The sequence below is a fragment of the Hyperolius riggenbachi genome, chromosome 4 (genome assembly GCF_040937935.1).
Source record: "Hyperolius riggenbachi isolate aHypRig1 chromosome 4, aHypRig1.pri, whole genome shotgun sequence".
NCBI classification, from domain to species: domain Eukaryota; kingdom Metazoa; phylum Chordata; class Amphibia; order Anura; family Hyperoliidae; genus Hyperolius; species Hyperolius riggenbachi.
Window position 1 is genome coordinate 151,988,421 of NC_090649.1, and position 26,457 is coordinate 152,014,877.

The window sequence follows — 26,457 nt, forward strand, 5'->3', positions numbered from 1 at the left end:
CCATTGCAAATGCTCAACCGAAAGCAAGCAGACAAGCCAGAACTGTCCATCTGCAGCTCCACTGCAATGGACAGAACACGCCACAGGAGGGATCCTTACACTGTGGTTGTTGTTTGTTTTCCATAATAAAGGAAATTTGATATATGACAAGCGAGGACTGGACTAACTTTTTGTTGGCGGTGGTTTTTGCAGGTTCAGATATCTGAGTTTTAGGGCTCATTTCCACTATCGCGAATTCGCATGCGGTTTTCGCATGCAAATTCGCATAGAAATACAAGTGAATGGGACTGTTTCCACTTGTCAGGATTCCTTTGCGTTTTTCTGTGTAGAAAAAAATCGCATGGCAGAGCCATCAGAATTCGCATACCGCTATGCGAATCGCATACAATGTATTTAATAGGAAATTCGCATGAGGTTTGGGCATGCGAATTTTCATGCGAATTCGCATAGAAACAATGGAAAAGCACACCAGCACTGCCATGGTTAAATTCGCATACATCGTCATCCAATTCGCATGGACCCGCATGCGAATTTCACATCCGCATGCGAATTTTAACCGCGGCGATTCGCACTGCACAAGTAGAAATGCAGCCTAAGGCCTGCAAACATTTGGTATGTCTGCACATGTAGTGCAAGGTTGTGCACGGTGCAGCTAGATATCCAAATGATCTGTCATTTTTGAAGACCAGTATATATTTTGTTGTAATAATGTCAGAAACACCTGATCTGCTGCATGCTTGCTCAGGGGCTATAGCTAAAAGTATTAGAGGCAGAGGATCAGCAGGACAGCCAGACAACTGGTATTGCTTAAAAGGAAATAAATATAGCAGCCTCCATATCTCTCTCGCTTCTGTTGCCCTTTAAGGACAACTGAAGTGTAAGGGATACGGAGGCTGTCATATTTATTTTCTGTTAAACAATGCACATTACCTGGCTGTCCTGCTGATCCTCCGCCTCTAATACTTTTATCCATAGACCCTAAACAAGCATGCAGAGCAGAGGTTTGAGTGAAATTTGACTGCATTTGCTGCATGCTTGTTTCCGATTTATGGTTCAGAATCTACGGATGGATAAAAGATCTGCATCAGCAGGATGCCAGGCAACAGGTATTGTTTAAAAAGGAATAAATATGGCAGCCTCCATATCCCTCATTTCAGGGGTCCATTAAAAAGGTAGTCATATCTCCACTTTAGAAATATTTAAAAAATAATTACAGAATCAGCCATCATCTGAGCTGAGCAAGTGCAATTTTACAGATACTGTACTGGCAATTGTTTTGGGGGGTGACGTCTGGGCGAGTCTCCCGATCCTGCTATTTAGACCCCAAGTCCTCTCTGTCAGGTTTTGGCTAGAAATTACTTCTTTCCTTATAAAGGAAATGAAGGAAAACACTGCAGTTTACTGCAAGTTTCCAAGACCATTACACGTGTATTACAGTACAGATCAATGCTCTTTTATTGCTTCTATTTTCATGAAATGCAGATGGGAAGTAATCTACTACAATGTGGACTGTAATTGGCAAAAAAATGATATTCTTTACTGGAAAATAAGATCTATCATCCTGGCAAAAAGTGATGATTGTTAAAACATAAAACACAAATATACTAGCTGCACCTGCTGGAGCTGGGAGCAGATAAAACACAGCTGGACGGTAACAAATTACTATTCAGGGAACTTTTAACTTGTGAGCTGGAGATTTAACCCCTCTGTTGACAAATGTCAGTGTTGCAATCAGTGTAGTGCTAATGAGGCAGACACCCCCATTAGTCACTTTGCTAGCAGTAAGACTGAGCTGTGCTTGCAGCTGTCTGCCCAGCTACTACCAAGGCAATAAAGTGTGCTTGAAAAATCCATTGTAATATATAGATCTGGACTTTGGGGATTGCCATAAGAGTAGAATATCACAATAAAGTTTTCATATGCACCATAACATTGGGGCTTTCTCACGGCTTTTGCCAACAACCTACTGAGCTGCCTGGAGATGTCCGTAATTTTTTATATAAAAACTGCTGCCGTGCAGGGCGGTACTAACATTAAAGTCATGAGAAATGTTCTCACCAGTCAGCGTGCCAGTAGTAAAGGCCATATGGTGATATGTAATGTTTTGAGACATACACACAGTGGAATTACCTTGCACACAAATATGCGTAGGGCAGCAAACACATGGCACAGAGCAGCTACTGATTGGTTGATTTGTAAGAAAAACAGATGGGTGTCAAAGACTTTCTTCATCAAGATGCTTTGACTGTCGCAGAGCAATAACTTCTGGAAATTAAGAATGAAAGAAAAAAAGATTAATGAACAACTGATAAGTAAGTACCAAACAAGCACCCTGTAGTGTAATGTGAGTCCCTGCTCCATAGGGGATTCAAAAGAGTGGTGCATGACACTGGCCTTAAATAGAATATATCACTTCAGCGCTGAATCATATACGTCTGCCACCAGAAACACCATAAAAACAGATGCGCTTACCGGATAATTACAGACCTTAACTACAGGGTCTGCAATAAAGCCTTATGAGGTCAGCAGCAGGTATCTTCACAGCTGGCCTCCTCTCCAAGTGAACAGGATGATTCAAATCCTTATGTGCAATGTTTCCCCCGTAATTTAGGCATGTAAAGAAACAATACACATCTAAGCGTATCTATTGCGATTTTAATAAAGATCCAATAAAAAGCAACACATAAAAACTTTAAAAAGATCACTCACATCTGGGCCCTTATCACAGGGACCCACGGTGAACATCAGCATATATATCATAGGACGCCGTCCAGCCACACATCCGCCTCACCCGACCGGTTTCACTGTCAAAGTTTCATCAGGGGCCCCTGCTTTATTGCAGACCCTGTAGTTAAGGTCTGTAATTATCCGGTAAGCGCATCTGTTTTTATGGTGTTTCTGGTGGCGGACGTATATGATTCAGCGCTGAAGTGATATAATCTATTTTTGATCAAGACGCTATACTGAAGTGTTGGACTTTGGCTGCTACATATATACTTTGTTCCGTCTGACTTAATGGTTCTTGGTTGCGCTGATATTGGTTTGATTACATTATGACACTGGCCTTCCTATGGACATTCACCATCTGTTTAGCAGGTAGTGAAGCAGCAGAGTTCTTCGGACCTTTCTCTGATCTAATTGAGGTAGAGGGCCTGATTTACTAATAGAGATTCTTGATAATTACCAGTGGGGTTATATTAAATTATTCAAAAACAGCAAACAGACTGCTTAATAAATACTGGCGGTGCTAGGCAATCCCTCTGCCAGGCAGCAACACAGGAACATCTTCAAATGCTCACAACACACCAGATGTCAATAAAATCCAGATATCTTCTGATTCAAATGCCCTAAGTACAGATGGACCAACAAGTCCAGCTTAATAATATTATCCAATGACGTTACATATAGATATGTCCCTTTAGCCCTCATAAGACACTACTCTTGACATGGGCATATAGGGTGTTTGGGGACAACCACCTTCTCCATGTATTTACAGATACTGAGAGGAGTTTTGAGTCATATCATCTAATAATTAAAACGTATATTTTTTTATAAACACATACAACATATTTAAAAAGAATCCACATATAACTAGAACAGACACAGGCTGATATAGCCATCACAGTAATAAGTGTTCCATGCAATAAAAATAGTTCATCGTACAATTTTTTGATTGCTCCTCTGTATAGGAGGCTTTCAAACGGAATTTACTCCCAAGTAGTGACCCCACTAAATAAACTAAAGTTAGTGGGGTTACACTGGGATCAGAGTGTCCGTATGTACTTAAATTGCAATAGATACACAGTGGCTGAGATATACTCGATGTCTTGATGCGTTTCGTGAATAAGACAGTTGTATAGGGAGGAGCATTTAGGAATAATGTATTATTCCTGGGTTAAAGGCACAAATACACTGTAGGCTGGTATCCAATGGATTCAAAAGTAGATCTCAATATTTGTATGTCTCTCATTTATATTGCAAGCTCCAAGGTGTCAAAATCATCACAATTTGAAGCAAGGAGCGTGTTACCTGTATGTGGGTTGTAAGTCAGGAAAAACAGGCAGGTTCTGTCTAAGTAGTTGTCTGCAGAACCGCGTGGAGGTTTCAGCGTGCGTGTCGTCACTGGCAGCCTGTCTTTTCAAAGTTCCAATAAAGATATCTAGATTTTATCGACATTTGGTGTGTTTCGGGCATTTGTAGATGTTCCTATCATAACCTGGATGGCATCAATTAAAACTGTCTGCTTTCAAGTAGTTGAACATTTCCACCCCAAACTGAGTCATATATCATAGTTAGGTTGGTAAATTAGTGTTAGCAGTAGCATTATAGCATGAATCGCCCACACCAAGTTCATCTCTTTTTCTTTACAACAAATCCATTACTGGGTTTATTTCAAAAAGTTTTCCCATTGGGTGTGTAAATGAGACTGCTGTCACATAGCAAATTTTCTAACCCTTCAGGAGTGATGACCATGTCTAGGACAACTCATGGAGGAGCATGTGATTTGCTTGATCAGCTGATTTGCAAAGATCTGATTTGCTGTGATCACATCTTACTTTAAAACACGATCATGACTGGCGAATCAGAAACTTGCATATCTATCACCTGACCAAACAGATCACATGCTTTTCCATGAGATCTCCTAGACATGACCATCACTAACTTTCAGTAATCAGTAATTCAGTCTCTCAATATCACTCAGGTGAGGGTTGATATCTTTATAGTAGACAATTTTTCTCTACATTTTGGATCACTTAGTATACCCTTTTATGGATGCTTTTGGAAATGCCTTTGTAAATATGGCCTGTGTCTTCAATCTCCACCCCCATCCCCTGACCATGCACCATCTAGCTAGAATTAACATCTTGTAACCTTTATAATTGACACTTACTGGTTCATTTGGAGGGTCTACACTCCCATTCCTTGTCAACACCCACTGACCTCAGGTCAGGAATGCAAATTCTACCATCAGAGTTGCGTATTTAAATGACAGCCCAATGAATCCTTTAAAAAATCATTATGTCAGAGTAGCAGTAGGTGTAGGTCAGTTACAAACATTGTACTAGTAAAAGTATCCTCTCTTACTGCCCAGAGGTCACTGGGTAAGGACGGAACTATTCCCCAGGATTGACTGACAACTTCCCTTATAAAAGTGAGTAGCTGCATTGAAGTGACTAGTTAGCAGGTCAGAGGGACTCATCACTAACTGATCACTAACAATGTCAGTGTATCAAATTAAACTAATGCATGCTCAACATCCTGGTTCACTGTAAATACCAAGTTAGGGAACTCAGTTGTGCAACAAAAATCTACAGTGTGTATCTACTGTATGTAGATCGAGCATGTAGAGGTTGTAGTTTGTACATTAGCAGCTGTAAGGCTGGCTAACTTACCTGGTGGCTCCGGTTGAAGAGGCACAGTAGGTCTAAAACAGTAAGACAAACCTCTGTAGCAATATTGGCATCTAAATCAATGTGGTGTACAATGTCAGTTTCATTAGAAGTGCCTGTCAATAACAAATTGATATTGTTGAGAATACTGGATCAGCAGACCTAGAAGGAAGTTTTTTTTAAAAAAAGCATATATCCGGGAAAATTATATATAGCCCTCAGAATAAACAAGGGAGTTACAGTAATTGCTGCTCTGATATTTGCTGAGTACCAGCCGGTATGTGTGCGTGTGCCAAGGATGGTGGTGTGCACTGCCAATGTCAGCTTGTCACTATAGTGCAAATGGAACTGATATGCCCATTTGCCAAGGCCTAGGGACATAAATAATCCTAAAAACTGGGCCTAGATTCAATAAAAATTTTGCTATTCTATGTAAAAAATGTGCAGCAATCCATTGAGCCATAGCAGATCATAGTGAGTCATAACAGACTATACTGAGGGCTACTGAAAAAGTAGACACTGCTGTCATATATGCACCTGCAGTGAGAACTTTTATTTTCCTAATTAAACCCAAGGCAGCCAGTCCCAATCCTTTTACTATCCCTCATTATCATTTGCTATGACCCATGAAAAACAGAATCAGTGTGGGATAGGTTTCATTCAACTGTTGGATTGTGTAACGGTTGGGTGTTGCAACTCAGATGTCTGATTATATGGTGATCTGCAGAATCACAAACAATACAGAAGCTATACCTGATTATGGGTGATCTGCAGAATCCCCTATAATACTAGTATAGCAGACAAGGAGCAGAGTGTGTAGTGATTTGGTGCAACCGTAACTTTAATGGTTAAATGAGACCTCACCAGAGGGGCTGGTGAGGTATAAACAGTACACTTGACCGTGCACTAGAGTACAACCTCCAGCAAGCTGGAGAAACAATACTGAAGAGGCTGAATCTCCCAAGGAGCAGGGTGATCCAGAACGTACTGCAGGCAAATGAACACCCGAGGGGCGGATGAGTCAGACTGTACTGTAGTCTAGGAGACACAGTAATACTACAATGACAGATTACCTAATGAGCAGGTAATTAAGGCTGTACTACAGACTAGCAGAACTGCTTCACCAGCGGAGCTGGTGTAGTTAACACCTCACCAGTGGCGAGGGCCCACTGGTGAGTAGAGTGGTCAGGCAGGCAAGGTTCGGCAACAGAGAGTTAAGTATTGGTACAGGATCGTGAGACAAGAGAGTAATCGGTAATCAGGCAGAGGTTCAGCAACAGGATGGTACGCATCAGTACAGAATCGTGAGACAAAAGAGTAATCGGTAATCAGGCAGAGGTTCAGCAACAGGTAGGCAGATAGGCGAAAGTACAGGTTTAGAAAGCAGGATCAGGGTCAGAGTAATAGCTAAGAGTCATACACAGGAGATCAATACAGTAAGCAATATCCTAGTCTAGGTGTAAAGTCCTTGGCATCAACACCCGGGAACTAGTCTAAACAATTAACAATAACAAGGTAGCAATATCCTAATCGAGGTGTGAAATCCTTAGCATCAACACCAGGGAACTAGCCTAAGGTCTGAGCGCTAACATGCAAGTATTCACGACAACAGACAACTGCAGAGTGAAGCCCGGAGGCTTAAGAAGCAGAGGAGACCCCACTGGCACGCCCCTCCTGGATCAGCCAATCCTGGGCGCCATGGGACTCCTCTGACGTCAGCCGACCAGCAGGTCAGCTGACGCCTCTCTTCTCAGAATAAAGGTCCTGTCTGTGCGCGCGCCCGCGCAAGACTGCGACCCTGTGAGCGGGAGAAAGCCCCGTCCTCAGCGTCCCACATGCCGAGAAGACGGGCAGGGGCACAGAGACGGCTACAGCGGCGGAAGCGTTCGCCGCAGCCGACGTCCCCCAGACCACCTCCGCCGGTGACATGGAGGCAGCTGCAGCGGCGGAGCCGCTCGCCGCAGCTGCCATTACAGATTGTATATGTAATCATGGATTAGTAGGGTGACTACTGATAATCTCTAAAGTAGGATATCCCTGTGGATCATTAGCACAGGCACACACGTGTGGTAGGCTTATAAGAACTATAACGAATGTGTGTACAAGGTAAAATCACTTACTTGATATTGAAGTGGTGAGTTCGATAATTTGTAGAAGTTTTGGGTTGGAAAGTGCATTTTTGGATCGTATTATAGGCAATGTCTGCGATCTTGGGTGTTTATGGCTGTCATTTGCAGACTGCATCCTGTAGAAGACAACCCAAAGGTGCAAATGTATTAAAAGTAGAGCAAAGAAAACAGAAGCAAAATTGGTGTAAAAGTGGAGCAACTGCTCAAAATAACCAAACAGAATATTTAATTTGGGCATCTGTTTTCACTTTTGCTTTAATTTTTCTACACCATGGCCCGTGTGCAATCACCTTTTTTCCTGAGTTTTCTCCTAGGAGATCATTTTTAATTTTCTCTTAGCAAAACTTTTTAGCACTTTGCGATTGAAAAAGTACCAAAAAGTAGGTGAAAATGTACTATCAAAATAATTTTTAGTTTTTTCTTGTTTGCCGGTGGGTTAACAGGCATTTTATTGACAAGTTGTGAAATATCACCTAGGAGAAAACTTTGGCATGTCAGTATGCACAGTATAAGCTGCTAGGCTGGATTCCCATTTGGAGTAGAGCAAAATGGCCCATTTAGATTGGATCAAAGTGGACCAGAGTGCTCTGTTTTCATGTCCCATTTGCATCCAGTGCAGATGCGTGTCCAGCATAGGTTTCTCCAGTAAAATGCAGCAGGCTAGGACTTTATGTTCCGTTTAATGCCACATACCAAGCAGATCTGTGGAAGCACAAGCTATTTTTAACATTTGACATGACCATTGGTGCGTTTCCAAAAACGTACTGTACTAATGTTTTAGGTGCAAGTGGGAACCGAGCCTTGCTCTGTGCTTACTTACTGATAGCAAAGTACAGGTAGTCCTCAGTTAACGAACGAGATAGGGACTGTAGGTTCCTTAATCTGTTCTTAAAGAGAATCTGTATTGTTAAAATCGCACAAAAGTAAACATACCAGTGCGTTAGGGGACATCTCCTATTACCCTCTGACACAATTTCGCCGCTCCTCGCCGCATTAAAAGTGGTTAAAAACAGTTTTGAAAAGTTTGTTTATAAACAAACAAAATGGCCACCAAAACAGGAAGTAGATTGATGTACAGTATGTCCACACATAGAAAATACAATCATACACAAGCAGGCTGTATACACCCTTCCTTTTTAATCTCAAGAGATCATTTGTGTGTTTCTTTCCCCCTGCAGCTATCTTCCACTGAAGTGTCAGGCTGTTTCTTCCTGCAAAGTGCAGACAGCTCTGCCTGTATGTAATTCCTCAGTATGTGAAAGCCCAGCCAGCTCAGATGAGGATTTATCCAGCTTGTAAAAGATAAGAGAGAAGAGAGAAGCTGCCCTAATCTAAATAATACACAGGCAGTGTGCAGAGAGGGGGCTGGAGGGGGGAGATGCATCACAGAACCACAACACTGAAGAACTTGGCAGCCTTCCAGACACAGGCTGACAAGTCTGACAAGAGAGAGCTAAGTTGATTTATTACAGAGATGGTGATAGTAGAACGTGCTGCAGTAAGCCAGAACACATTAGAATAGCTTTTGGAACTTGTAGGATGATAAAAAACAGGATGCAATTTTTGTTACGGAGTCTCTTTAAGTCGGAACATTGTGCCATCTCTGTCCCCTGTACCTCCTCTTTGCTCCCCTGTGCCTCCAGTGTCCCCCTATGTGTCACCTCTGCCCTTTGTACTTGTATATACAAGTTTAAAGAGACTCTGAAGCGAGAATAAATCTCGCTTCAGAGCTCATAGTTAGCAGGGGCACGTGTGCCCCTGCTAAACCGCCGCTATAGCGCCGCTAAACGGGGGTCCCTTCACCCCCAATCCCCCCACTGCGACACTTGGTTGCAGACTTGGTCGCTCCTGGAGGCAGGGCTAACGGCTGCAGCCCTGCCTCCAGTCGCGTCTGTCAGCGGCGCATCGCCGCCTCTCCCCTGCCCCTCTCAGTGAAGGAAGACTCAAAGGGGCGGGGGAGAGGCGGAGATATGCGCTGACAGAGGCGCGTGGGGAAGGGCTGCGGTGGTTAGCCCTGCCCCAACCAGGAAGCACTCCCCCGCATTACGGAGGGGATTTGGGGGATCAGGGACCCCCGTTAAGCCGCGGGATAGCGGCGGTTTAGCAGGGGCACACGTGCCCCTGCTATCTATGAGGTCTGAAGCGAGATTTATTCTCGCTTCAGACTCTCTTTAAAAGCCATTTTTTCTTTTTTTTTAAATCGATTTTCTCAAAAACGACAAGTCCAATTAGAAATATTTTTTTTTGGCTTGTTCCCATGAAAACAGAGAATCTATGCCGTTCGTATCGGCGGGTCGTTCGTAAGTCGGGCGTTCGTAACTCGAGGACTACCAGTAGCTGGAGTTTAAACTGCTCTCGGCTTGAAAAATCTTAGGAACATACAGTATATACTTTGCTGCTTCTAAAATGTTATTTTTTCTCTCTTTTGTGACACCTTTTTCTCTGTCTTCTTGCCAGTTCTAAATACTGGCTGTAAATAATCTTCTATGGCTTTTAAGAAAAGGTGAGGTTTTGCAAGAAGAGGTAGCTGATGATTGGAGGCTAAGCTTGCCTGATGTTCAGATACTGTCCTGGCTGTTAGCCTGAGTATATGCAAAAAGGGCGCTCAGAAATGTGGGCACCCAAAATATCGGCTAGTAGAATATCGGCAAATTTACTGATATTCTACTTTTACGAAGTGAAAATTATGGTAAATGGTACCGATATTTTGTTACAGCTAAACCTAACCCTATTCTCACCCAGAACCCTCCAGCTATGGTACTTATGCCTAACTCTACGCATCCCCCAGCGTATGTGTAACTTTAACCTTAACCCACCACCCTCCCCCATGCCTAACCTTAACCCCCCCCCCCCCACACACACACACACACACATGCATAACTTTAAAGAGGAACTCCAGTGAAATAATGTAATAAAAAAGTGCTTCGTTTTTACAATAATTCTGTATAAATGATTTAGTCAGCGTTTGCCGATTGTAAAATCTTTCCTCTCCCTGATTTACATTCTGACATTTACCACATGGTGACATGTCAGTGCTTGCTTTTGTGGCAGTTGGAAACAGCTGTTATCTCCCACAATGCAACAAGACTCCCACAGTGTGATTTTAGAACCATAGTCCTGACTCCTGACATCACACTGTGGGAGGGGTTTCATCACAATATCAGCCACACAGAGCCACCTGATGATCCGTTTGTGAAAAGGAAAAGATTTCTCAAGAGAAAGAGGGTATCAGGGATAAAGTTCAATTCTTGGTTACGGTTTCTCTTTCAAGCTTCTCCACCTTACAGATGCCAACCCCCCCACCGCAAAAAAACCCACTAAATTGATAGAAAAATGCTAAATATTGCTTATTGCATAGCGGGCGACCTTGGCCCTCGCTATTTATTTTTCTTACTTTAAATGATATTTATATGGGTGCCTAAGGTGGTTCCCAAACTTCTGCGGCTCTCCGGCGCCCACATTTCCTGCTTCCTTTAGGACTGGGGTTTATTTAGTAAAGCAAAGCTTAGCATTCTATTTTCTGTCCTCCTGCCACTCCTAATTAACAGTTTTTGCAGGTGCAATGTATGCAGTTCTGATTTTATCCATTTGATTGTTTTGAACATAAGGGCTTTATTTTGTGTTAAAGCTTCTCATTATTGTGGTTCTATGGCACAGGCACAGTATAGCAGGGGTAAATGGAAAACTGATGTAACTGGAAAATGTTGCTGCATGTTATGACTAAGTAAGCAGTTTATGTACATGAACAGCAAAGCCTCATTTAATCACACTAACAGAAACATTTCTGAATGGTTTATGATGTATAGCTGTGTGCTGGAGCACAGGCTGAAGGGATAGGAAGACACACAACATCCACTGGTCATAGCTACTGTTCCCATTAGTATTCAGAAAAACAAAACTGTGGAATAATGTAGACATTACAGCTGTGTAAATACATTTTTTTAGCTTTTCTTGGGTAGAGCACACAGAAGTGTTCCTGTGTATGAAATTCCCTGACTGACTGCCAAGAGCTTGTTTTACAATGTGGGAAATGTACTCTATAAACAGGTGTTCCTAGACAGTTTCGGGGGAATGGACAAGGGGTTATATCCTGGATTTCTCACGGTAAGATTTACAGTATTAAAGCATTTTAATACAATGAACGTTATGGGTGTTGGCAGGATGGGGATGGTGTGTGCTGCAGTTAAAATGGATCCGAGTTGAACTTTTACTCATTGCATAATTGTGTTCCTTTCCTATTGTTTATAGGGCATTCCTCAAGCCAAATACTTTTTTGTTTTTGTTTTAATACTCTAATTCCCTATAAACTAAATAAACCACACCCACAGGTGTTCAGAGAGCCTTAGCAGTAGCAAGGGCTCATGGGAGCTCAGTCTGGGCGGGGGGAGGAGGAGGTGTTACTAGCCATTGATTTCAGAGGTAGAGGGAGGAGGGGGGATTAGGTTTTTTTCACAGGCTGAGTGCTGATGGTGCAGATAAGCCTGCCTCTGTGTAATGTTTACAAACAACATGGCTGCTGTCATTGTATCACAGGAAGAAATAATCATTTTCTATGAAATCTGTTTGCAGCTAGAATTGCTGTGTAAACTATCTAAACTTTAGATAAGATATATAGACAAGTTACTTGTTATAGTTTGTTTTTCATCTCGGATCCGCTTTAAGTGCTGTTGCAATGGTGTAATGCAGGGCCGTTTCTAGCCTTTTTGTCACTCCAGGCAAGATGTCTCATGTCAAACCCCCCCCCCCCCCCCCCCCCCCCCCAAAAAAAAAAAAAAAAAAAACAACCACAAAACACACACACAGACTAGAGAATATGAATCATGTGGCATATAAGGTGGATGCTTAATATAGGAAGTGTCCGAGATACAAACAACCCGCCAATCCCATTTTGTTGCATGAGCCCTTACTGCACTCCCTCAATTTAGTGTGTAAATGCAGAGTATAGCACAGCAGAAGCTGTGATCTCACCTCTACACTGAAATCCAGTGCTGTGCTTTCGCCTGTCCAATTGCCGCTCGGCCTAGAGCCCTGCATCGTCTACTGCATGTAGTGTGATTATACGGGACACAAGGAGATTGAGGTGCCGGCATAAGGCCTCTTGCACACTGCATGCATTTCCGATTCAGATTCCGCTTTTTAATCAGTTTTTACATCCGATTCAGATTCCGATTTGCAGTGTGCAGGGAGCAAACTGCAAATCTGAATCTGAATCGGATGTAAAAACTGATTAAAAAGCGGAATCTGAATCACTTGCAGTGTGCAAGAGGCCTAAGAGGAAGCAGGAGACAGACAGGATGGTTGCACAGGCACAGCACTGGATGCTGGCGCGGAGGTGAGAGCACAGCTTCTGCTGTGCTATATTATTCATTTACACACCGGGCTGTGGAATCCCCTGGTTAGAATCCCTGCCATGATGCAAGGAGTTTGAATATTTTCTTAGAATATAGAGGCTGATCTAAAACATTTTGACTAGCTCCATTTCAGTTGGATTCAGCCAAAATCCATATGCTTGAGTGTCAACTCTAGGCAACTCACACCTTTGGACTGGTGTATTGCTGTATCTGTAACATCATTACTAAGAAGTGTACATTGAACCTATGAACCTGCCAGCTTAAAACGTTCAGATGCACATTCATACCCTTTCAAAGAACGGGGCTAGAGCATGGAGCCATAGGAGAGGGCAGAAGGGAAAATTGACAGGGCAGATTAACCAGACTGTACCGTTATGCACAGCAAGAACAACATAACTAAATATAAATACATACCACTGTGGCAGAAGACCAGCTTGGGATGAGGAGACCTTAAGTGTCCCATTGTTCATTGTTGTCTGGGCAAGTTTGACAGCAGCAGTAATTTTCCTGTGCCAATAAACACGGATGTACAGGCTATATTATGCATTGTCTTACAAAGAAATGTCATTTTACATAGAAGCATAATATACTTATGTACTCAGTGGTGTAGCAATAGAGGATGCAGAGGTAGCGACTGCACCGGGGACCCTGGACTACAGGGGCCCTCGTTCATCCATCTTATTAGCTTTGCATTGGTGCTATGATGGTAATTTACTCCTCTACATGTGCAGTGAATAGTAGTAATCCTTAACAAACCATTTCCTTACTCGGATCTGACAATAAAACTGTCCCTGGTAGGTTTTTAGGCTTCAAATAAAAAGAGTTCTTGGGCCCCCATGTAAATCAGGGACCCCAAGCTCCTGCTTAAGATATCCTTTAGTGTTTATATAAGGCTGAGAACGTTCAAAGGCATTTCATTAGCACAGGTGATCCACTACAGCCAGCAGTCTAATGCTACGTACACACATGCGACAACGATCGTTCGTTGAGGACGACGAACGAACTTTTAATTGACGAAAGAACGACCGAAGTAAAGTTAGTTGTAAAAAGTGTGTAACGATCACATCGTTAGAACGAACGTTACACCACGTAAAAGCACTTAATGCGCCTGCGCATAAAATTGTAAAGTTCCTTGGAGAAAAAGTGAAGTACGCATGTCCAGCCTGGTACGAACGATCGTTTCCAACGATGTACCACTTTTGCTAACGATCGTCGGTGGTAAAAATCCGCCAAGACAGAACTTTGTTTTGTAGCGATTTGCCTCGTTCGTCGTTTGCCTTAATAGTCGTTGGTTCGTTTTTTGTAACGATCGTCGGTGGTAAAGATCGGGGAACGATCGTTACAAACGACTATAGTCGCATGTGTGTACGCACCTTTACTAACTGACAGTATTATGCAGATTTTTATTAAAATGTACCTAAGGTGAGAGGGATATGGAGGATGCCATACTTATTTCAGACCACTTAAGGACCGGGCTGTGTTTGGCTGATCTGTGCTGCGTGGGCTCTCCAGCCCGCAGCACAGATCGTGGTTTAGGCAGGGCGATCAGACTTCCCCCCCTTTTTTCCCCACAAGGGGGATGACCTGCTGGGGGGGTCTGATCGCCGCCGCTCTGTGTGGCCGGGCGGGTGGCTCCTCAAAGCCCCCCTCCGCAGTGCGATTCCTCCCTCCCTCCCTCTCCTTCCCTCCCTACCTCTCCCTCCATGGGCGGCACAGGACGGCGATGCGTCCTGCGCCGCCTTTGATAGGCTTCAGCCTATCACACGGCGGCGATCCCCGGGCAATCCTTTACGGTGCTGCTGCGCAGCAGCGCCGTATTGATGTAAACAGCGGGGATTTCTTCCCCGCGTGTTTACAATTAGCCTGCGAGCCGCGATCGGAGGCTCGCAGGCTATTCACGGCGACACCCTCCGTGAACTGACATGGAACGTTTCCATGTAAAACCACAAACGACCAGCCGTATTGATGTAAACAGCGGGGATTTCTTCCCCGCGTGTTTAGAATTAGCCTGCGAGCCGTGATCGGAGGCTCGCAGGCTATTCACGGAGACACCCTCCGTGAACTGACATGGAACGTTTCCATGTAAAACCACAAACGACCAGCCGTATTGATGTAAACAGCGGGGATTTCTTCCCCGCGTGTTTAGAATTAGCCTGCGAGCCGTGATCGGAGGCTCGCAGGCTATTCACGGAGACACCCTCCGTGAACTGACATGGAACGTTTCCATGTAAAACCACAAACGACCAGCCGCCGCCTATCGGCGTTAGCTGGTCGTTAAGTGGCATCACTCTCACCTCAGATTCCCTTGAAGTGTTTGATCAAACTTGAGTACTGATTCCAAAATGTCTGTCTAGGGAAACATTATAAAAGGGTTAATGACAAATTGTGTCAAAGTTCCACCCTCCTTTGTTTAGGGATGTTTTTCCAGATTGATATCATTTGCCTTTGCCAAACCAGTTCTGGATGGACTAGCACAATACATTTTTTTTTATTGGTCTATGTCCATATGTTTAAAATCAATACAAAATCCTACTAGGGAAAGGTTTTTTTTTTTCCCAGTTTTCAACATTGTTATCTTTACATGAAAATGAAAAAAAAAATAATGACACTGAGAAAATAATTTCAGACGCTCATGGAAGTTATTCAAAGAGATGCATGATATAGGACAAAACAATACATTACCTACCTTATTATATTTCTTTTTCCAAGGTATCTGAAATTTTGCAGACACACTCTGAAAATAAAAGATATATATATATATATTTTAAACAAAAAATAATAATATATTTTCACAGTATCCTCTTTATGTGAATATCTTTTACAACATTGCTACTTAACCCCCCTGGCGGTATGAAAAATTCCGCCGGGGGCAGCGCAGCAGTTTTTTTTTTTTAAATCATGTAGCGAGCCCTGGGCTTACTACATGATAGCCGCTGCTCAGCGGCATCCCCCCGCTTCGATCAGGAAATCCCGTTCAAAGAACGGGATTTCCTAGAGGGCTTCCCCCGTCGCCATGGCGACGGGGCGGGATGACGTCAGCGACGTCGGGACGTCATTGGGAGTCCCGATCCACCCCTCGGCGCTGCCTGGCACTGATTGGCCAGGCAGCGCACGGGGTCTGGGGGGGTGGCGCGCGCCGCAACGGATAGCGGCGATCGGGCGCGGGCCGGCGGCGATCAGTGTGCTGGTACAGCTAGCAAAGTGCTAGCTGCGTCCAGCAAAAAAAAAAAAAAATTATGTAAATCGGCCCAGCAGGGCCTGAGCGGCACCCTCCGGCGGCTTACCCCGTGTCACACACGGGGTTACCGCTAAGGAGGTTAAAGGAAGTAATTTGCTGAAGCGTATGTACTTTTGTTCTCATGCAGATTATTGGCTGAAGTGAGCACATATTTGCCACACATCTCGTTTAATAATTCACTTCTTAAGATTGTTGTTGTGTGTCTTCATAGTAACACCTAACTTAAAGAGAACCTGTAACAAAAAAAAAAAAAACCCTCTGGGAAATACTTACCTCGGGAGGGAGAAGCCTCAGGGTCCCAATGAGGCTTCCCGGTCCTCTGTAGCTTGGCGGCTCTTTGTTCAGGCTAAGGCGAAAATAGCCGAGCCTGATCGATCTGCTCTACTGCGCAGGCACAAAGGACTCGGCCTGCAAAGTAGAGCGGATACGATCGGGCTCGGCTATTTCCACCTTACCCCGAATGAAGAGCCTCTACTGCGCCTGTGCTGGATCGTGGTAGGTAAATATTTACCTCAACGATGTTCAGGGGGTCGCAACGTTGGATTGCTGGGACCGAGGAGGATGGGGCAACCCTTGTTAAGATCCAGATGCTTCCCCCCAAGGTTTAGTACCCCCAAGGGGATGTTTTTAAAGTTACAGGTTTTCTTTAAATTATGTTTTTTGTGCACAGTATCAACACAGGTAGTAATTAAACACTTAGACTGCCGCTGAGGTCTTTGGTGTTTTGGCTTCCATATGCCACCGACGTCTAAGAAGTTTTTCATACAAGACTACTTCCACCTGCAGCGGACATCTATAAGCATTTTTGTGTCCCTATAGTCCTTTGCCACAGAGAATTTTAAAGTTGTTTCGTACAAAAGACCAGCAAAATGCTTTCACTGCAAGATATAGTTACTGTATATACTCACATATAAACCTAATTTTTCAGCATAAAAAATGTGCTGAAAAGTTACCCCCTTGGCTTATATGCGAGTTGGTGGAGCAGGTTTTGTTACTGGTAGAGGAGTATAAGGATCATGCACAAGCTCTTGCCAGCTGGCTCCCTGCTGTGTCCGTGCCCCGCATCCCCTGCAACATGGGGTGCAGAGTGCGCTGCTCAGGACTACCTGTGTCCCCTGGCTTGTGGAGCGGAGCGTGCAAGCAATGTGTCAGCGGTGCAATGATTGGTTGTTCTTCCTGTGTGGCAATCGCTGTGTCTCATATCTATGACGCTAACTAGTGGCTTCTTCAGACACAGCTGTATGATCCTGGGGCATATCTGCCTATGGGGAGGGGGGGTGACTTGTACTGGGGAACATCTGGCTACTGGGGAGGTGGCTATATTGGGAAGGGGGCTTATACGTGAGTCAATCACTTTTTCCTAGTTTCTGAGGGAAAAGTGGGTACCTCAGCTTATACACGGGTCAGCTTATATGCGAGTATATACGGTACTCTATTTGACATAATAATTAGTATAATTCTGTATCATAATAATTAGCATAATTCTCAATCATCACAAATGTATTTGCACCTTGCTAAAGCAAATATAATCTAAACTTATTGCAAGAATTCTTCATCCATATTTATAAGGGCTCTCGTGAACCTGAAAAAGCTCATAAATAGAGTGTGAACTGCAGTTTGCACGGCTTTGTGAATCAAGCCCATAGTGTAGATCCGGCCTTCAAGAAAATGTACTTACTCTAAAATACTGAAGAAGTCATATATCTCAGTGTTGGGAGCCCTCTGCCAGTATGAGATCAATGTATCTGTAATAGACAGGAATGAATCAATGCCCATCAATTATATATGATCAGCTCCAGCTGCTGTAACAGGTTATATTTGATTACCTTCTGAGATCATCTTCATTATATGCAGGAAGCATATCAATAGACACTTGGTCTCTGTGTGATCAAGCTTGTCGAATCGAAGTGATGATCCGATTAAAGACAGGGGTCTTGCAATCTGCAATAAGCCAACAAATCTCACTCTAATCATATTTGAATAAATGCACCTTACATGACTGTGGCATAATGATGAACACAATGAGGTTTGGAACTGCTGCATCTGAATTAAATAACATAAAGATGGATATAGGTTTAATTGATATGGACATGAAGGATTTAAAGGACCACTCTCGCAAAAAGTCATAAAACCTAAAATACATGCCTATGTCACTGTCACTTACAGCAACTATTACTAAAGGCCCATACACACGGGCTACAACTGTTGCTGGAAACACATGGCGTGCGCATGTTGCGGCAACAGGTCCTCCATGTGTATGAGGCGCGTGCAAGCAACTGTTGCTAATCAGAGCTGTCTCCAGGCGATTGACTTGTTCAATCCCCGGCAACAGCTGTTGCAGCAACCGTCCCCAATCTCAAGTCGGTGCAGTCGTGTGTATGCTAGTCTCTAGCAACTCTTGTGAGTCTGACAATTCATTGAACCTGCGACAGAAGTTGCTGAGCAACAGTTTCCGCTATGTTGCAGACAGGTTGTTGCCGCGTGTATACAACTGTTGCTTGTATACAACTGCCGTTGCTGGAGACTTTCAACTGCTGCTTGTCTCCATCCAACGTAGTTCGGGGTAAGCCGCCGGAGGGTGCCGGTCAGGCCCTGCTGGGCCGATTTGTTTATTTATTTTTTTGCTGGACGCAGCTAGCACTTTGCTAGCTGCGCCAGCACCCCGATCGCCGCCGCCGCGCGCCCGATCGCCGCTATCCGGTGCGGCGCGCGGCCCCCCCCCCAGACCCCGTGCGCTGCCTGGCCAATCAGTGCCAGGCAGCGCCGAGGGGTGGCCCGGGACTCCCAATGACGTCCCGACGTCAGTGACGTCGGTGACGTCATCCCGCCCGTCGCCATGGCGACGGGGGAAGCCCTCCAGGAAATCCCGTTCTTTGAACGGGATTTCCTGATCGGAGATCGCCGAAGGCGATCGAAGAGGGCAGGGGGATGCCGCTGAGCAGCGGCTATCATGTAGCGAGCCCTGGGCTCGCTACATGATATAGAAGAAAAAAAATAAAAAAAAAACCTGCCGCGCTGCCTCCTGGCGTATTTTTTTATACCGCCAGGAGGGTTAATCAGTTGCTCTCAGTTATAACTGAAAGAAAACTGATTTTCAAAGTAAAGCCCATGTTTTCCTATGGCCTCTTTTACACTTAACGCGTTTTAACTGAAATCTTCCTCCCAATGCACTGCTATGAAAAAAACGCGTACCAACACGCACTAACGCGTACCAACGCATACTAACGCACACTAACGCACACTAACGCACACCAACTGATTAAGTGTAAACGGGGCCTAATTTGACAGGTTTTGGACTACTCCATCCCATCTTGGGGGATTGTCAGTGTTTTCTTTTATTCTTTACGCGGTGGTAAGAATCTATACAACAATGGTGGCTAGCCTGCCTACATGCTTGCACACTATTTTTGCAGTCAGACTGTAGCACTGCTCTCCAGGGGGTGCTTTTGAAAGGAATACCTTTTTCTTTTTACTACCTAGGTAACAGTGACATAGGAAAAAATATGAAGTATTTTAAAGGGGAACTGTAGAGAGAGGTATATGGAGGCTGTCATGTTTATTTCCTTTTAGACAATACCAGTTGCCTGGCAGCCCTGCTGATCCTCTGCCTCTAATACTATTAGCCATAGCCCCTGAACAAGCATGCAGCAGATCAGTTGTTTCAGTGGTTCAGACTTATAAGTCTGATCTGACAAGACTAGCTGCATGCTTGTTTCTGGTTTTAATCAGATACTACTGCAGAGAAATAGACCAGCAGGGCTGCCAGGCAACTGGTATTGATTAAAAGGAAATAAACATGACAGCCTCCATATACCTCTCTCTTCAGTTCCCCTTTAAATGTTATAATGTTTTTGCAATAGTCGTCCTTTAAGAGAACAAGTTACAGATTCTTAAAGTGTATCTAAACCGTTGGAATTAAAATGAGATTCACTCACCTGGGACTTCTCCCAGCCCCCTTCAGGCATCCTGTCTCTCGTCCGTCCTCAACAATCCTCCATTCCCCCGCTGTGGCTTAGTTTTGTTTTTGCAGACTTGGAGTCGGCGGGCCACTGCGTCTGCCCAGCCCTGGCCACGAGTATCCTTCTTTGCGTTCCCCTTCTATTGCGGAGGGGAACGAGAAGAAGAATACGTGTGTCCAGGGCTGCGCAGTGGCCCATCGACTCAGAGTCGGCAAAAATGAAACTAAGCAAGGGGAACGGAGAATCATTTAGGACCAGCACGGAACAGGGTAGCTGCAGGGGGCTGGGAGAAGCCCCAGGTAAGTAAATCTCATTTTAATTGAAACAGTTTAGGTTCCCTTCAAGGGCTAGTTCACTGTGCTCAGGTGTGTTGCAGAATAATCAACTCAATGCCCATGCAATTCTATGGGCCTATTCACAGTACTGGGTTGTAACGGATAGCGTTATTCTAACTCACTGCATGCGGTATGTAACACATCACTGTGAATGTAGGCCAGAAAAGACAAGACAAATCACATTTATATTGTGCTTTAATTCTGACACATTCAAACTTGAGCTGAACTGCAGCCACTAGGGTGCACTCAGTAGGCAGCAGCAGTGTTACGGAGACTAGCCCATAACACTGGTGAACTGCAATGGAGACTGGCCATAGACTGCATGCAGTGAGTTACAATAACGTGAGCATTTACAAAGCAGTACTGTAAACAGCTCCATTAAATTGGATAGGCAGCAAGTTGACATGCAGAATTATTCTGGAATGCAACTGAGCGCTGTGAACTAGCCCTAAATCTCAACTAAATTCCATAATGAACAAGGCAAATTCTAATAGGAATCAGGTTGATAAAACAATATAAACAGTGTATAAAAGCAAAACATTTTTCTTTTCTATTACATAGCCTGAATAGGAATGACACTAAAACAGCAATAGGAACTCCACTAAAAACTGCAAAATGCATACAAATTGACTTTACCTTCAGGCTCCAGGTACAGGCAGGTCTTAAAGAGAAACTCCGACCAAGAATTTAACTTTATCCCAATCAGTAGCTGATACCCCGTTTTACAAGAGAAATCTATGACTGACTATATGACTGATATTGTGGTGAAACCCCTCCCACAAGAAGCTCTGAGTACCGAGGTACTTCTGGCAGTTTCCTGTCTGTGAACCCTGTTACATTGTGGGAAATAGCTGTTTACAGCTGTTTCCAACTGCCAAAACAGCATGCAGCAGCTACATCACTTGCCAGCAGTAAAAATGTCACCATGTAATAAATGTCACAATATAAATCAGGGATTTAAAATATTTTACAATGGGCAAACACTAACTAAATCATTTATACATAATTATTGTAAAAATGAAGCACTTTTTTATTACATTATTTTCAATGGAGTTCCTCTTTAAATTGATCGTTAATTATGTGCTAACATGCCCCCTAATTTCCATGAGAATAGCTACTTTCGGTAAATTACCCCATGAATTACCTAATAATTTACCTCATGAGGTAAAACATGACTAAAACCTACCAGAATTGCTAAATGTCATTACCACATGAGGTAAATTACCTCACATGAGGTAATTTGTTTTATAACCCTACCAGAATTGAGGCCATAGTGTCCCTCACTCCACCCTGCTGCAGTAGATACAGCAAAGCTAAGAGCTGCTTAACACTTATTTGGAATAAATATCTGAAACTGTGTAATTTTAAGAGGAAAAACTTTAACCACTTGAGGACCTAGCCTTTACCCCCCCTTAAGGACCAGCGCTGTATTTTCAGATCTGTGCTGGGTGGGCTCTACAGCCCCCAGCACAGGTCAGCTGGCATGCAGAGCGATCAGATCGCCCCCCCTTTTTCCCCCCTAGGGGGATGATGTGCTTCTGCATGCTGTGGGTGGCAGGGGGGGGGGGGCACCTCAAAGCCCCCCTCCGCGGCGACATTCTCCCCCTCCCTCTTCTCCCTCCCTGCCCGAGAGATCGGAGGCTGCACAGGAACGGATCTGTCCTGTGCAGCCTCTAATAGGCTCCCCGCTGTCATGTGACAGCGATCCCCGGCCGCTGATTGGCCGGGGATCGCTGATCTACTACAACGCTGCTACTGTAGCTGCATCGTAAAAATGTAAACAAAGCGGATTATTTCCGCTTGTGTTTACATTTAGCCTGCGAGCCGCGATCGGCGGCCCGCAGGCTATTCACGGAGCCCCCCGCCGTGAATTGACAGGAAGCAGCCGCTCGCGCGAGCGGCTGCTTCCTGATTAATTAGCCTGCAGCTGCCACTTTGCCGACGCGCGTTAGGAGTGCGCGGTCGGCAAGTGGTTAAAAAATGTGCAGAGTGAATTTGCTACATGCTAGGCTGTTTCATTTCATTTACTTTGTGTGATGATCTGCTCGGCTGCCTGTGCAGGCAGGCAGTTTTTTGGCCATTGTTTGGGTTTGCATGCTGCAGGACTTTGGAAAGAAGAGCTTCTGTCAGTTTTGCATCTTGTGCTTGCTGAGGAATTTGCATACGTTGTCATGCAAATTGTCTGGCCACATTCATTGGAGGCGTGTACTATAAGTACTATGTATTTCCCACAATGCTTGGCTGGTCATAAGGCGTCTTCCTGTGAAACACTCTGGAGAGTGTCAGCCATGCTCTTTGTTTGAAGATCAGCTTAGAGTAATTCCTGGAAACTGTGCTAGGCAGGTTCCCTAGTGCAGTTAGGATTGTTTATCTGTTTCATGTTTGTCTGTTGCGATTGTCCTGTCCCAATGGTGGTCGACAGGAAATCGTTCTGATCTCTGTTCTTGGAGTATAGCTGGTGCAGCGGTTGCTACCAGCTATCTCTTCTGTTCTGTCTCTTTGGATCGCGCTAGCCACTTTGCGCTAGCGCAGTGGATCCTTCTGTTCTGTCTCCTTGGATTGCGCTAGCCACTTTGCGCTAGCGCTGTGGATCCTTCTGTTCTGTCTCCTTGGATCACGCTAGCCACTTTGCGCTAGCGCTGTGGATCCTTCTGTTCTGTCTCCTTGGATCGCGCTAGCCACTTTCCGCTAGTGCTGTGGATCCTTCTGTTCTGCTACTCTGTACCTGGATCGCACTCGCTTCGCGCTAGTGCTGTGGATCCTTCTGTTCTGTCTTCCTGGATCGCGCTAGCCACTTTTCGCTAGTGCTGTGGATCCTATCTCTCGCTTGTCCCTATTTTCGTGTTTCTGTCTTGTCTGCTACGACCGCTTGCTGGAGGCTCGGTGAGGTAACCGTTAAGCAAGCGTTCGCGTCCTCTGTTTCATGTTTGTCTGTCGATGGTTAGTTAGGCGTGCTTGTCTCTATTGTGCTTATCACGTGGAGACCACACATAACCGCGTGCACTGTTGCGAATGAGTGCGGTGTTCGCGGTTAGCTAGCGTTTGTTATTTTCCGCATCTCCTCATTGTATGATTTGCTGTGCCTTTGCTATCCTCGTATTCTGTTCTGATCTGCCTTGTGTCACTTCTGGCAATCGCCTTTCTTGCGGTTGCGTTTCTGTTTCGTATCTGCTGTTGTGTGTGCACGGTCGCGGGGTGGCGACTAGATTGGCGCACACACATACAATCTGTCCCTTTGCTCGTTCTCATTCGCAATCGCTTCTCTTGCGATTGTGTTCTGCGCTTCGTACAATTCCTGTCTGGCATTTGTGGAGGTACAGAGGATTGGTTCCTCTGCACTCCCCAGCGCCATCTGCCGACAGGAATTTCCCTCTACGGGTGCGTAGCACCTTTTGCTGGGTGCCTGCAATTATACGCTTGTGGAGGATTTCCGCTGTATCAGCGCACAATTCCGCAATCGTTACACTTTGGTTATATTTTTAAAGTACTTCTATATTAAATAACATCCTAGTATATCAGGTAAGAAATACAATGATACAATTTAAACATGAAAGTACTGTATGTACATACCATACTACTATTAAAACTGAAATACATTAGTCACATAATGAGAAGACCAGATTTGTTGGAGAAATCATTAATGCTTGGTAAAATTGAGGGAAAAAGAAGAAGAGGACCGCAGAGGCTAAGATGGATAGATGTGAAGCTATGCACATGCCTATGCAACAACTGAAAGAAGCCGTGATTGGCAGAGACATCTAGCTTGCAGAACTATATATGGTCAAAAAGAGTTGGAGTTGACTGAAGGAATGAGTATGAGGATGTGAAAAGCACAAACTTAAAACTTTGGGCCTTTACTCTAAGTGTTTAGTGAGGAGAATACATAAAATATGAGCAGTGGTGATTGGAAGAACAAGTATACAGTGTAAATATTCAGTATTACAGTGATAAAGTCAAGCTCTAAGCACCAATTTAAAAATACTATCTGACAGTTTATTAATCACATGCCATCTCTTGATTTGAAATGCGGTTTCTACAGCTAAAAAAATTATGTTTTACAATTGTGATCACATGACCACAAAAAGAGTTGAGTCTAAAGGGGTGGGTGCTGCTTGAAGTGCATCACTTAGCTGTTCAAACTGCAAGGGGCTAGGAACTGACCAAATCTTTCTGATAAGATTGTACCTTTACAGCAGTGATGGTCTGTGGAGAAGAAGTGGCCAATGTCTGGGCTGCTGACCAGGTAGCTTAAGGCCCCATTCACACTAGAGCGTTTTGCCACGATTTAGGCAAAACGCTCAAACGCTAGCGATTTTAAAAGTGCTAGCATAATGAAACCCTATGGGCCCGTTCTTACTTGGGCGAATTGCGCTAATCGCCGCAAATCGCCAAAAAACGGGCAAAAACACGAAACGCAAACACGTTGCCTGCACCATTTTCAGGTGATTTTCCGGTGATCACGTTTCAGTGCTATAGAAGTGCTAAATGCGATCACGGCAAAATCGCCGCAGTGTTCAGTGATTTTGCCGTGTGAAATCACTGCGATTTTTGCCGGCGTTTTGCGTTTTGTAAGTGTGAATGGGGCCTAACATTGATTTAGAGGAGCTTATATACAGACAAAAACAAATGCTGAAGCTACACAGGTCTAATACCTGGAGAGGGGCGTTAATAGTTGTACTCTGATCTCACACCCTATGATCACGTAGGCTACATACCTTTTCACAGTTGTCAGTCTTCTCGCTTTTCTCATTCGTACTTGGAATGGATTCCAGGCTGGCCAGTGATGCCCGGGAGTCAGCATTGTTCCCTGCAGTGATGGCAATGGATGAGAAGGCTGCAGGAGCAAAGTGATGAGATGAGAGGACAGCACAAACACACAAACTGCACAAATGAGAAAGTCACATGAGCACAGATGACCATATTCACACAGGTAATGGCAAGGCCATGTGATGCACTTCAATAGAGAATAAGTGAATGGAACAATAAGGTGGTATGAGGCATATGAATGTGGCACAGGTTTATGTAACAACATAGTATGATGTATATGACTATGGAAAGAGCATGTGCAAAACCACATCTTACAGCTCCATTCAAAACTGCCAGTGGATAAAAAAAACTGGTCAACCATTTATACAAATTTTTGTAGGTGGCGCTAGAGGTTCTCTTCAGAGCTGCAAAGTAGAATTGGTTAACCTCTTTGTATACCAAAATTAAAAATGATACGTGTGTGGTCCACCATGCACTAAGAAAATACAAATCTTTCTATGTCTTAGACATAGAATTGTATTTTCTTAGTTCATTGTGGATCACACACATATCATATTCAATCATGTACTCTACCAACGCATATGATGAAAACCTTTCCCAGGCAGGACCGGTTCAAGTTACACTGGGGCCCCCGGGGAAAAGTAACCTGGGGGTCATCTCCAACAGCAAATTCACCCCCTCAAGGCCCATGAGCGCATTGCCGGGCTGCCCTCCATCTTTATTGCGCTTTCCAGGCCCCCTGCACTGTTTTTGGCAGCATAGCAGCTCACCTGTCCCTGCAGGCGCACAGCTTCATTAGTCCCTGTTAAAATGTCAATATTAAATTGTTTCCAAAATAATCAGTTCACTAATGGAGCAGACCTTAAAGATAAAATATACTCAAGTTTTGCACTAAATCTTATATCCGGGAACTCACTTAAAGGAGTACTGTAGGGGGGTAGGGGGAAAAAGAGTTGAACTTACTCGGGGCTTCTAATGGTCCCCCGCAGACGTCCTGTGCCCGAACAGCCACTCATGCTCCGGTCCCAGCCTCCGGTTCACTTCCTGAATTTGCTACTTTAAAGTCTGAAAAACACAGCGCCTGCACGCCCACGTCTTCGCTCCCGCTGACGTCACCAGGAGTGAATTGTGCAGGTCCAGTATGGTGTCGTCAGCGGGAGCGAGGACACGGCCACGCTGGTGCAGTTGTTTTCAGACTTTAAAGTCAGAAATTCCAGAAGTGAACTGGAGGCGGGTACCCGAGCTTCAGTGAGTGCCTGCGCAGGCACAGGACGTCTACAGGGGACCA

General features: G+C 44.4%; 1 protein-coding gene across 6 annotated transcripts in view; it reads right to left on the bottom strand.

Annotated features, from left to right (window-relative positions):
• The window catches only part of DOCK10 (dedicator of cytokinesis 10), a 377,455-nt gene that overhangs the window by 66,904 nt on the left and 284,094 nt on the right, over positions 1–26,457 (bottom strand). For 5 of the 6 annotated variants that reach the window (XM_068280790.1, XM_068280792.1, XM_068280787.1 and 2 more), the window contains 8 exons: positions 25,118–25,236; positions 17,935–18,049; positions 17,787–17,853; positions 15,557–15,604; positions 13,285–13,377; positions 7,511–7,635; positions 5,394–5,506; positions 2,131–2,265 (listed from right to left, as the gene is read on the bottom strand). In XM_068280790.1, coding sequence (XP_068136891.1) covers positions 2,131–2,265; positions 5,394–5,506; positions 7,511–7,635; positions 13,285–13,377; positions 15,557–15,604; positions 17,787–17,853; positions 17,935–18,049; positions 25,118–25,236 — 815 coding nt within the window. The remainder of the gene's footprint in view (positions 1–2,130; positions 2,266–5,393; positions 5,507–7,510; positions 7,636–13,284; positions 13,378–15,556; positions 15,605–17,786; positions 17,854–17,934; positions 18,050–25,117; positions 25,237–26,457) is intronic. The other variant, XM_068280788.1, reaches the window with a different exon arrangement.